General features: G+C 41.5%; 2 protein-coding genes across 2 annotated transcripts in view; both read right to left on the reverse strand.

Moving 5' to 3' along the window:
• Positions 1–92: 92 nt before the first annotated feature.
• SNRPD1 (small nuclear ribonucleoprotein D1 polypeptide) lies at positions 93–7001 on the reverse strand. The gene is made up of 4 exons (XM_086741619.1): positions 6776–7001; positions 6008–6084; positions 3133–3324; positions 93–739 (listed from the first exon to the last, which is right to left on the reverse strand). Exons 1-4 carry the CDS (start codon positions 6787–6789, stop codon positions 663–665), a joined length of 360 nt encoding a protein of 119 aa, XP_086597745.1. The 5' UTR covers positions 6790–7001; the 3' UTR covers positions 93–662.
• A 668-nt stretch (positions 7002–7669) lies between these two features.
• SACM1L (SAC1 like phosphatidylinositide phosphatase) overlaps positions 7670–13153 on the reverse strand; it is a 32400-nt gene continuing 26916 nt past the window's right edge. The window contains exons 14-20 of the mRNA XM_086742836.1: positions 12373–12511; positions 12077–12146; positions 11915–11987; positions 11364–11457; positions 11190–11282; positions 10434–10491; positions 7670–9761 (exon numbers count right to left, since the gene is read on the reverse strand). Of these exons, the coding sequence (XP_086598962.1) occupies positions 9625–9761; positions 10434–10491; positions 11190–11282; positions 11364–11457; positions 11915–11987; positions 12077–12146; positions 12373–12511 (664 nt within the window). The 3' untranslated portion in view covers positions 7670–9624. The remainder of the gene's footprint in view (positions 9762–10433; positions 10492–11189; positions 11283–11363; positions 11458–11914; positions 11988–12076; positions 12147–12372; positions 12512–13153) is intronic.

Consider the following 13153-nt stretch of genomic DNA (forward strand, 5'->3'; position numbering starts at 1 on the left):
GGGATGCACCCTAAGGACACCAGAAGAAATCTGTGGTAAGGCTGCTTTACGAGCCCCACCCAACCAAAAGTATGCCATGTAATTAGCTGTGACAAGTTAATATCCAGGTTTACTTTAATCAGGAGATGTAACAATACAGCAGTTCCACAGACCGGGTTAATTTCCCTACCTGAACCTTGTATTAAGCAAACAACACGTTTAAATTTTAAGCTTCATGTAATAGAAAACAGTAAAATTGTATCTATGAACTTCAAAGAGGTCGCTCTGCAGAACATCAGAGACACACTCACGGGACGCGGCTTCTTAATACAGTGTCTCCATTAGGCGATGCCAAGCGCCTTGTAAAAGAGGGATTCAGTTCAAACAAACACTGTTAAAGCACACCAACACCAGTCTCCTGGGCTGGAGCAAAAAGCAAGAGCTAACCGTACAGCCTTCAGGGGTGGGTGGCACCTTGACAATGACAACGGACACCAACAAGACACACTTAGTCCGCGACAGCCTCTAGAAATAGGACATGCCCCCCCCTCCCAGACTTCACTAACAGAAAAAAGACAACTTTTTCACATCTCAGTTTATTAAAAATGGATACCATAAACAAGACCTGTACAAAAAAACATCTGAAATTGCCCAGAATTTGATAGCAGTTGCATGGTGAGAAGTTATCGTCTTGGGCCTCCTCTTCCTCTTCCACGACCTCGGCCTCTCCCACGGCCTCTGCCACGGCCTCTTCCAGCAACTTAGCAGAGGAAACAAAAAGGATAAATCAAGTGAGACCCAGGAATACTTTCATTTTGATTAAAACATTCTGTATCAAGCATAAACAACATAAGGTCTCATCATAGGGAAGCAGTCAGTCAGATATCAAGTCTGTTAATGCTCAGTAATATTTCAGACAATATTTTCATCTTTCGTGTTAGGTTTTTCAGCCTACAGCTTCCACAGACTACTGTCTGCCTTTGGCTTCACTGCAGAAAACAGTTGGCTGATCCCAGATGCTACAGTAAGTCTGACAGAGAACCGATTCCTCTTTTTTTGATAAAACCTAGTTATTTCAGACATCAGAAAAAGCATATGCAAGACTGAGTATTTTGTTTACTATTCATTACAGTGGAAAAGATTTTTTTCGCCACAGCTCAAATTGTGGTTTATAAAGCACACTGCTAAAGGGACAAGCGAGTTTTAACACGCTGTGAGGTTCCCAAACTCAGCCTTTCTCGGGCAGCATTTTGAAAGGGTCCCAGCACCAAGCAGCTCCTGCTGTTTTCAATGATTCCTCTGCCAAGTTCAAACACGATTCTCAGGCCAAGGTCTTGGCTGTGTGCTCCTACTTTTAAATACTGCTATTGAATGGTAAAGGGATGACAGAATCACAGAATAACTCGGGCTGCAAGCAACTGCTGGAGGTCATATAATTGATACAATGATAACATGTCATTTCACCCCTTTTTCCAAAAGAAATGCGATCTCCCCCACCAGGCTGCAAGGCCACCACACAAACAAGTTTGTCAGTGTAAGGCTCAAAAAGATATCAAGAAATTTAAATTCTGTGGAAGTGCGTGGCAGGGCAAGAGCCACACAGTAGCCTCCACATTCAAGAAGCAGGCTGTAACAACTACTCTGCTCCAGCTGAGGGTACGTGCATTAGAAATACGGTAAAGACAGGAAGAGCAGTGGCACAGGACAAACCTGTGAGAAGGAAGGGGTCACTTGTTGTGCTGGTAACAGTCTGACTCTTTGTAAAACATGGAAGCATCAACCCCTACTCAATGACTACAGCATCTACATGCACCAGTAGTCGTGTTCACTCAGTGCCAGCCACTCAGGACTAAGGCACACGTGCCATGTACACCTTGCAGCCAGCATCCTGCTCCCCACCCACCACTTCATTTGCCAAGGACAGACCATGCGTACGCACTTTTGAAGCCCAAGGTCATTTACAAACTGAGGATAAGTGCAGCACGCTGCAGCTGTGGTTTGAGAGTGCTTCAGTACAGTGAATATGCAAGGAATATTAAACCAAGGTGAACAGTGCTATCACAGCTCCTTTTCTTTCTTCAAAGTTAAAAAGAAATAGTCATGTTCTTGTTCACATCACATTGTGAGGTTTAGAAAAAAACCAAAACAATCCAACCACACTCCAGTTGCTCCATGTGGTCAGATTATTTTTAATGGACATGAGAGGAAAAAAACACTTCCAGGAGCTTTATCCTTATTCTCTATAAATACAGCAGCCACAGCACTCGCACTTTGAGATGCATGCACCTGAGGGTTCCTTATAGCCTTTCAGTAAGGTAAGCAGCACACCAATTCATAACATACGCATGGAGCAAAGACCGCAGATCCAAATACTTAAACACCAATTACAGGAGAAAGGGTACGACATTATTTTAGAGCACAATTAGTTTTCACTTAAAACTTATTATTTTAAAAACATACAGTTATCCGTTGGGCAAAATATATACTGGCTGAAAATAACCTACCGATTTTGAGGTTTACTGGATAAAATCGTTAATAGTGTGACTGAATTACTCTCTATACTGTCAGGCTTCTAGGGAAAAAGGTTTTTCTTCAACAACCTTTTGAAAAAAAAGTTTCAGAAAGAGCGCAGAATGGAACACTGCCGGGAGCCAAAGCCAGAGAGCCTCTCATCGGGATACCGCCTGGACCCCCTCAGATTCTCAAGTCTCTCAAATTCCATTCTCTGACAGATTATTTTTATCCAAAATGAAATGAGATTTCAGTGAAGCCTTCAGCACTGTTCAAGAGGCTGTTTCTGTGCTTTCTCACTGGCCTATGTGAAGTTCCCCATACAAACTGGGGAAACACAACAGACATTTGGAGAAGAGGAAATGTAAATCTCTGGTGTCAATGCTGAGACTGTGAAAGGTTAAGATCTACTCAAGCTTAAAAACATTTACATTTTTAAAAACAGGCGGATGAAAAGTTATACACATAATTTCACATGAAAGCTCTATAGATGCTAAGAAGGTGAGCAAGGCAGACTTAGAAGTTCTGTATCAAACCCTCAAAGATGAAAGAACTAGCTGGCAAATGCAGACATTAAGACACTCAGATCAGATGTCTTCAGATTCAGAGTACATAACGCATACAAAGGCAGAACACACAGACCTGCTTCTCTTTTCTTGGATTTGACTTTCGGTTCCACATCCACTAGCAAAGTATCCAGGGGCAAACTGTCCGGCAGAATGAAGTATCGGATGTTATTCCCTCGAATACTCAGCGTCTCCAGCTGTACGGGTTCTCTGTTCTTCAGTGTCATTTTCACTGCTTTGAGATGCGTATTCATGCTGACATCCACTCCTGAAACACAAGTCTAATTTCAGGCCTAAATACCTAGAAGATGGTCCCTTGTTGGCTATTTTTAAGTATGCACATGCTTCAGGATTTATCCTGCTCATTAACACCTGGTTCTGCTGTTCATTAATTAAGCCCCTAACTGAAGGAAACTACATGTCTTTTTCTCACTTAAGTTATGCTTGCTAATTTATCAATTGCTGCCTTCAACACCTCATTACTAGAGATATTTATCTAGGTCTTAACAAAAGTTGTAGTAATTTTGCAAATGGTTAAAACAATTCTTTTTAATAACAAATAAACTGCTGCTTATTACAGAAGTCCAATGCTAGCCTCTTGACTCTTTTACAAAGAAGAAAATGAACCTTTGAGGAGGAAAAATAACCAGATCATTTCCTTTTTCTGTAAGCCTTAGAAAAAGTTCAACTGCCAAAGAAGCATTTATTTTCTGATAAAATACATCTAATACTAGTGTGATACCATCTACAAAAGTACGTGAAATACACCACTGCAAGGAACAACCATTGTGGTTACAAACTCCGTCAACAGTAAGAATTGTATGGAATCAGCACTATGCAGTGCTAAGCGTTATCTGAAACTAGAAAAAAAGTCTCAGTTGAATGCATGTATTGAATAACAGCCCTGGAAAGCATTAAAAAGCACCCTATATTAATTTTTGGTTTGCATATCACAAGTCTCGCATGGGATTTGATCTCAAACGATGAAGATCAAAATGAAAGTAAACTTTTTCAGATCAAACATTTAGACAAAAGATGGAAACTGCAGTCTACAAACACCTGCTAATTCAGTGACAAGGCATGCGCAGGAGCAAAATCTCATGTGTTCAAACTTCCACACAAACAACACATTGTGGTAAAAATAATTACTGTCTCTCTTCACAAACACAAAAAGACAAACTGTAAAATGTCGTACCAAGGTAAGTAACATAAGCGAGCAGCAGGCCAGAACCAAAGAACCATAGTGCTGTACTTGTTCCATACATCTTTCTGTCCTCTTCCCTTGCTTCTAGATTTTACACAGCTCTGACACCTGCACTCCACCTGTCCTGCCCCCTTGGGTTCGTGTAGCGTCTGCATTACGTGAAGCCTTCAGCATCCCTGCGCTGGCCAACCGACACACGCGAGGAAGAGGAGACTGTACGATGTGCAGACGGCACAGCAGTTATGACCATGGTTCATGCACCAGCATAAAGGGAAGACTGTCATTTTAGAGATCTGGACTGCATTAAAAGTTTTTACAGATTCTTAGCAGAAAATTGGAGAGACCTTGCTCAACAATTAAGTCTGCAAGAGCACCGAGGTCAGGAGACAAGCAGTTTGTTTGCTTCCTACCTAGCTGGGCTCAACAGAGCATGCTGCAATCAGACACCAGGGTGGTGCATTCAGGTCTAATCAAAGCTGATGGATCCAGCTGCAAAACAATGCCAGTTTTGAACTTTGACAAATCTCAGCAGATTGCTACTGGCAAAAAAAAAGTACCTAAGCAATCCCCTAGAATACAATTCTGAGTTTGAATGTCTCTTTTTTTTTTAACACTGTCTGGGCAGAAGAGGTGCTAAAAGCAACCTGGGGTGAGTGAAGGAAAGGAGATCAAGCACTTTCATCAACTTAACTGTAAGGGTTTGCTTCATTAAGTACAATGTGCCCCACCTACATACCTGACTGTCTCTAAAGTAATGCCAGCATGAATGTTCTCAGAACAATATCCCTCACTAATATTATTAAAGCAAACAAAATAGCCCGCACGTTTTTTAAATACACGAGAACCATACAATTAAATATCAAGGCTTTCCCCGCAACTATCAGTTCAGTGACACAAAGCAGCACCTGCTAGACAACGGCACCCACAAACATATATTATACAACAGACCTCTGTCAACTGCAGGTCTTGACAGAATCTCCACACCAGGATTCTTTTTTGCCCTGTACTCCCCACCAAGGGGATATGTTTTCAAATCAGTTTCATGAAATCAGTGCAAGTACATGCAAAGATGTATTTCCTTATAAGCTCACCTTAACCAGAGCAAAAACATGCTCAACAGATATAATTAATTTTTAGATTAAAATTGCCTACACACGAAGTTTAACCAATTTAAGACCAAACCAACACTTAATGTCTGCCATTTATCTGTCCCACCATTAAAAATGTCCCCCCTCTTCTAGAGATTCAGTTGTAATGTTTTTATGTGACTACAGCTTATTACGATTTCACAAACAAAAGTCAAGATGTACTGAAACATCTTATAAAAATTTAGCCAAGTATCCACTAGCAGTCTGGTAACAGTAGTAAAACTACCTCACCAACGTTATCGTGCTGCTAAAATTCTAAGAGAATACCGTGCTTACACCAGCTTTGCCAATAGTATGTAAAAATTTCCTTGCCTTGTCTCCAAGCCTGTTTGTAAGCAAAACCTGCCGTCAGGCTCAGTGCCTCCCAGGAGTACAGTGAGTTTACTGCCTCCCAGCCGCTTCTGCAAATGTCCAGACTGTTCTGTAACAAACACACCTTAAACCTGCACATAAAGATGTGAATTAAAAAGAACAACAACTATGTCTTACAGAGAAGGTCCCCACAACAGCGAGTACAAAACAAAAAAGCTCACTACACTGCCAGTTGTCAGCAGAAAGGTAACGGTGATGCTTTGCCCTAGTCTCCCATCCCACCATACCTGTGATCGTTCCATGCACCTGTGTCCCGTTCTTCAGTTCAATGGTCACAGTCTCATGGCTCAGCTTCATTAGAAACCTAGGAATTAAACAAAAGTTTGCTCATTCCCACATAAAGCCTTATATGTTTAACATCCGGATACAGAAAACCAACATGCAGCAAGTATTCACGCATCTGCAACTTTCAAAGACAGCGTTCCCAAGGGTCACAGATTCTGCTGAAGACGTTTAGTAAAACATTACACGAGAGCAAGATACAAAAAACCAAACAAACCCCACGTCCTACCTAACCACCGGGAGCTGGGACACTTGACTGATGCGCTGTCGAATCCAGCACCCTACTTCAGGCGAAACGGTCATTATCATACAAAGAAGAAGCCATTTTAAAGCTTGTTAACGCCTCAAAAAGGTAATTCTAACCAAATCTGCGTTTTATTCCCTCCCAGAATGGGTGGTTTTACTGAGGAACCTGCGCAGGCCCCGCTCCAGGAGCCCTCTAGCCCCTCGCTTGAGAGCTGTGCCAGGCCGCCAGGCGAGGCCTCAGGCGGCCGTACGGGAGAGCAGGCCCCCCGCCGCCAGCAGGCCCCGCGGCTCGGCCCTGCCCTGCAGGGTGGATGCTCCCCCGCCGCCGCCATTCATGGGTCCGCAGGCGGCCGTTACCGCTCGCCCCAACGGCCGGTGGTGGGCGAGGGGGCCGGCGACGCGGCCGTTGAGCGCGCGGGCTTCCTCGGCGGCGGCCGGGCGGCCGCAATCCGCCTCCATCCGCTCACCTGACGAGCTTCATGGCGGCGGGAAGCGGGCGCTACGGCCGGGCAGCGTCGGGCAGGGAGCGGCGGCCGCCCCGCGAGGAGAGGAGAGCCCCGAGGCGGGAAGGCCCCGAGGCGCGGGCGGTGCGCGGGCCTCCTCCTAGCTAGGCCGCGCCGGCTCTGGCGCCAGGAAACGGCCGCCACCAACAGCGATGAATGGGCGGAAGCGCCGCCGCGGGCGGGGCGGAAGGGGCGGGCGGCGCATGCGCGGGAAACGGTTGGGCCCCGCCCGGGGCGCGAGCTCGGCTTAAAGGAGGAAGGGAGAGGTGGGGGAGGAGGCACGAACGTGACCGAGCTCCCGTGATGGTGGCCGAGCTTTTCGTAAGAGGGCACAGCTAGCCCTGCCTTACCTTGAAAAACACCGAACTAATATTATCTAAAAATATATTCCAGCTGAAAATGGGGAAAAAAAAACAAAGCAAAAGAAAAAAAAAACCCTAAGCAAACAAACAAAAAAACCCAAACAAAACAAAACTTACAAAAACAAACCAAAGGTGATGGGAAAGGAAGAAGAGAGCTTGGCTTTTCACCCCAAGCACCCATTGCTGTGAAGCAGCCTGCTGAAGGAAGAAGTGAAGAGCCACCAGCACTGAGGAGGTGACAGTTGGGATCAAACATCAGAGAAATCCAGGCACAGTACTCAGACTGAAAGCCAGATGTGGCAACAAATACTGGAACATGACACCAAGGCCAACTCTTACACAGGGTATGGTGCAAGATCATTGGTCTTTAAGCACAGAATAGCAAGATCTCCACCTGCAATGGGCAGAGCCAAATCATCCCTCTGGTGAGAAATAATTCCTAAGGAACAATTTGGGAACAATCTGCTCCAAAGCACAAAATGCACCACCGACAGCATATTTAGAAAAGTTGAACATTTTATTGTCATTTATGAGTACACCATTTGTGATTTTAGAAATACAGACTCTTTGCAAAGCACTGAAATACAGGTGTCTTCCAACTTCTGAAACCTACATTACTGTCTTACAAACCTTTTACATTAGCAATTCAAGTTTGGTCTTTGCTGCAAAGAGTTCTTCAAAGACGCAAAGATTTAGTTCTAGACTGCAAGACAACCAAACCAAGTTTCAAACGCCACCTGCCCATGAGCCACCAAAACTATTACTTTCAAATACTGAGTCTATGATGTTCCTGTACTTTGTGCCCATAATAGAGTTCACCTTTGAAAAAATCTTAAGTTAAAGGATTTTCCAGTTAACCGTCAACTGGTATTTCCATTACAGCATCTAGAAGCAAACAGATACTTTGCAAGTACTAGTGCTTATGAACAGGTTATGTTTACACAAAACCCAGAGAGGCCTCCAGAAACATTCAAGGTTAAAATGAACAGTTAACGGTTGCAAAAATCTGTACATATTTTCAGTCATGACACAAGGAAACACTGGAGTATCAGTGTTTTGTGTTCTAGCTTCAATAGTGACCACTGTGCTAGTCCTAATATTCTACATGTTTCTCCCTTCCCCCTATTTAAATTTTATAATTGCAATCTGAATATACAGCTGTACTTACAGGAAATATTAAACAATGCACAGCGCCTTAAGCAAGTTCCATGTCTGGTTTTGAACAAACCATATAAAATAATGACAAAATAGTTTAAAATTGGTCCTTGATTAAGATTACTTGTTTTTATACAGCTTGGAAGCACTAAATTTGAAGACACACATTTATTATTAACCAGCACAAATTATTTTGTAGCTCCCCCCCCCCCCTTTTTTTTTTTTAAAGAGTGTGTTACAGTATCATGCATGAAAAGCAAGCTGCTGCTCCCAAGTGCAAACATGGAGTTTAGCCTAAACACTTTCTCCTCAAGTTGTTATTCCTTCTTTCATAAATTATTTCAACACAACCAAGCATAGAAGCAGCTGACTAGCAAAACAATATGAAGTTCACCTTTTATGTTGTGACCCATTCTTAAAGTAATGGAATGCTTTGGACCTTTAGCATGAGGAAGGTTCAATAAACACTGCAAAGGATTTTTACATTCTTTGATTTCATTTACATCTTTAGAAAGAAAATTCTGTATTTTTAACTCGCTAACTAACAAATAATCATCTGGAAACTATAGTATTGAAACAGTGCAAGACATCTGCAACTTCAGGAACATCCAATTACACTGTCCTTTCACCCAAACAATGATTAGTAGAATATTGCATCAGTCTCAGATAAACATGACAGGACAAAAAAAGCTCATTTTAGAAGAGCATTAGGATTCAAAAAATCTTTTATATTTAGTGAAAAGAATCCACACACAAATATGCACAAAGGACTCCTTAACATGGACTTTATTACAACAAAGTAATAGTTGGAACTAGACTTTTTATTGGTACAAAGCCATATTTGTTCATAGACCATGATTAGAAGCTCCATTATTAGCGCTTCAGCATCTGGGTTTTTTGACACAACCAGCATCAGAGCTCTCTCCTGTCAAGCCGGAGACCAGAAATTCAGCTGAAACAGCCCAGGTGGACTATGACCTTAAACAGTCCACTTATGCCCTAAAACATTCCAGATACCAAAGAGCTGGCTTTCATCTTTGCATTGCCTCAGTAAGAGTGGTGCTCCCTCCACTAATGCAATATTCCAAAGACCATTGCAACTAAGACTGTCGAGTCGGGTCTCAGTTGAAAGCTACCTCCACCAAAGGACATGATTTTCTTTCCTCTCCACACCCCACGCTGTGAAGGAAGAATGTTTTAAAAAGACCACTACTCAGTGTGGAAAGCAGGTCAGTAGAGACTCCAAGTGTGGCTTGAGGAATCCTCAGTACCAAGCCGCTTTCCACACACACAAATTCAGTCCATCTTCTCTTTCTGGACCAGCTTGGGTGCATCTACAAAATCCTTGCCGTTGTAAAGGATGATAGCAAAAGTTCCAAAGCTTGCACTTCCCCAGAAAAGCACATAGGCCAGTGTCTCAGTCCATGTATCACCTGTTAAGAGTCATATAAACATTTTGGATCATTATCTCCAGTCACCAGAGAGAGGGTTTTCTAGGACAAAGGCAAAATTATTTCAAGGCTTTCCTCACAGATTTGTTGTCAAATGAAGTTAGAGATCCTTCACAGGTACCTAGGAAAACTGTGTTTGCCACACAGTCCCTAGAACACTGAACAGACAGCTACAGAAGCCATTTAAGAACTCTATTGGCACTGATGTTAGAAAACTCCAGGCAAAAGCAGACGGCAAAAAGCCTTCACCACTCCCAGCACAGATTTAGTTTAGGGGGACATCATCAGAACAGGCTTATGCCTATATCTGACTTTTTTGAACTGTTTTTCTGCCCAGAATTAGGTAGGTATTCTTCTGGGTATTCGCCTAGCCTATAATAAAGCTAGATGCCTACTCAGATGCAACTAAATTCGGGGGGTAATTAACTGCCCCTTAAGTGACTTTACAAAAGCTTTAACATTGTTTTCTATAGCACCTCAGGTTTTTCCACGTTAGTGATACAATGCTAACCCTCCATCTCCAGAGCTATGCTCAAACACCTTTTGGTGTGACTGAGATGCAATTTTTATACTGGATAGTTTCCAGTAACCATTTATAGAAAGTCCACACACAAGCAAGCTAATTTTGTGAAATTAAACTTAACAGTGACTTACCAGCCATTAGTAAACAAATAATGCACATAGAGAAAGCAACCACCATGATAATAGGCAGCTGGGGAAAGAGAAAGAGAATCATCACTTGATATAGTAGCACATATATTCCTTAATTTCCTTTAAGATAAGCTGTACTGCAAAGCTATTTACTTGCTTTGCAATGAAGTTGCTTTAATTCCTGATTCATCTGCTGTCAGCTACAAATAAAATTTTGGATAGTTCCAAAATTTGGAAGAGTATGTTCAATAACTAGGTTAAGAATTAAATACATCTATTAAAAGAGAGGTTGAGGTTTGTGTTTTGTTATTTAAAAAAAAAAATAAAAAAATACACCAACCACTAGTTAACCCCATAATGTCCCCAAATCCCATTTCATAAAATAGAAGGGGAGGAAAAAAGGGGGGTTTTGTGTTACAGTCTATGCTTCTGCATGAAGTATGAGAAGAGATCTTCACAAGCTTCTTCTGCAGAAGGAAACAGTCATTGATGGTGACTAGTAGAATTTCTCCCTTTCCACTTGATGAAGCAGATTTAAAGAAAAAAAAGCAAGCATCAGTTTTTTCCAATAGCTCAAGGACACTCCATTTGCTGTCAAGGGAACAGTCTGGGTTTAGTCCTATAAGCAGGTATCATAAACATCACCAGATTATAGGGATGCTTCATTATTAAATAGACAAGTTCTACTTCGTCATATGAAGCAAGTGACTAAAAGGTTACATGTGTTTCTCCAATCATGAATAAAGTCTCCATACTCACAGCTAAGAACTTCCAGTCTTTCTTGACATGTAGAGGACTAGCAGGTTCTACTTCATCCACTGAATAATTTCCAAGAAAAAGATCAATTGCATCCTGGAAGAAAAATAAAGTGCAAGAGTGAAAATACACAGAGTTTATGAAATACATTTCCCCACAGTTAAAAGCCTAACTTACTTGTCTAAATCCATCAGAGAAGTTGTTTTTGTAGTAACGTATTAATGAATTCCAGCCATCCATTATTAAGCCCCACTGAGTTCTCTTCCCAGTTCTGTAAAAAGAAGTTTTGAAAAAATATTTAAAATAGATGTATACATTCAGGAAGGTAATTTCAGATTTATAGTTCTTTCATTGTTCATATGTGTACTATCTTTAATGAATACTTGCATATAAATACATTTATTTAGTGCTGGCTCTGCATTATTACCACACAGACTTGTAACAAAGTTTGAAAGTAAATTACACTTCTCTCTATCCCACAATATAAGTCTGCCCTCAAGACGCACATTTTCTTTATTTCCAGATAGCTTTTTCCTCCTTTTATATGAGCACAGTGAAAAATGGTGTTCTTACGTAGATTTTAGTCTGACATTTTACTAGCTGAACCATTGCAAAACTCATTAATGGCCTAAGCCCCAAATTAATAACTTTCTCAGATATGAAGACTTAAAGAAAATCCCAAACACACCCAAAAACCCAGGTGGCCTTTTCAAGAAAGGCTGACTTGCCTTGTGTAATCTGTCTTTAAGGCACCGGTTCCAGCATATTGTTTGGCACAAGCATTAGCATTATCAGCCCACGCTGTGAATAGGAAAACATTAAGCAAGATTAAGGAAGTTATGTACTCTGTTTGGAGAAAAGTGATTGTTTGAACTCTATAAACAGCCTACCATTTTTGTAGATTTTCTCAAAGTCTGCTTGCTCTTCAATTCTCTGTCCAACATGCAGGACACCTAGCCTCTAAAACAAAAAGCATACTGAGGCGTACTAGTAGTTCACTAGAAAAAATACGATTTGCTTTCAGAAAAAGCTTCATTTATTAAGCTAGAGTCTGGACAATGCATTTCAAGTAAGTAGTACAGTAACTAAAGTACACAAGCTCTTATTGAAGTGTTAAAGTTACATTTCTGGTCCAAACAAAAAACCTCTCGTCTTCCAGCTTGTTAAACAAGAATAAAATATTTACCTGAAGTTGGGCTTGAAGAGATCGACGTGCTAACAAGCTCTGAACTACATTCGTTCGATCAAGGCAGTCCATGCAGTTACTGCGGAATATTCCCTCCTGCTGAGTCACAATTTTACCATCGGAATCAACTAGAAAATAACTAACACATACAATCCACCTAAGTATTTATAGATAACAGTCAATATAAACCACATGTTTTCAGAAGTAAATATTCTAGCAAGCAAAACACAGTTGTCTTGAGCACATGAGGAGTTCTTAGTCATGTCTCTGAACTTTGATGCCTCCTTGAATTCTTTCCCTCTCACACTGAAAAACAGCATCCATATATAAACATTAAGTAATCTCAGGGCAGTATTCACTGTTGGCATTTAGACAGCCAACCAGCAACATCGAGTTATATGCCACTGGGAAGAGCAGTCTCTGGTGCAACAGTGACTTACATTTTATTTTTTGGTAGTTATTATAGGGTCCTAGCTCCACACATATCAAGATCATCAGCAGAATGTAACAGCAGAAGTAACCAGATTCTTATTACCTGGTTCAAACCAGCCACCCCTGCATAAGAAGTCACATAAGCTGTCAGGCACACTTCTTCCAGGAAGGTATTTAAATCTTTAAGGCCACTACTGAATCTGCTACTGTCACTTACTCTCCTCTCCAATGTTCCCTCTCACAACTGGTGCATGCTAACTGTTACCTCAATATTTTTAAATCAACTAAACCAGGTGTTTCTAGTAATTGATAACAAATAGATCATTTAGAATACTGAATTGCAGGCAAG

Source organism: Chlamydotis macqueenii, chromosome 2, assembly GCF_036417535.1.
Source record: "Chlamydotis macqueenii isolate bChlMac1 chromosome 2, bChlMac1.mat, whole genome shotgun sequence".
In the NCBI taxonomy this organism is placed as follows: domain Eukaryota; kingdom Metazoa; phylum Chordata; class Aves; order Otidiformes; family Otididae; genus Chlamydotis; species Chlamydotis macqueenii.

Excerpts from the sequence above, each read along its gene's own strand:
- SNRPD1 (XM_086741619.1), bottom strand. Across the intron at positions 3,325-6,007 it reads GGTGCATGGAACGATCACAG|GAGTGGATGTCAGCATGAAT; the intron begins GTATGGTGGGAT and ends CTTGTGTTTCAG. Across the intron at positions 740-3,132 it reads ATCCAAGAAAAGAGAAGCAG|TTGCTGGAAGAGGCCGTGGC; the intron begins GTCTGTGTGTTC and ends TCCTCTGCTAAG.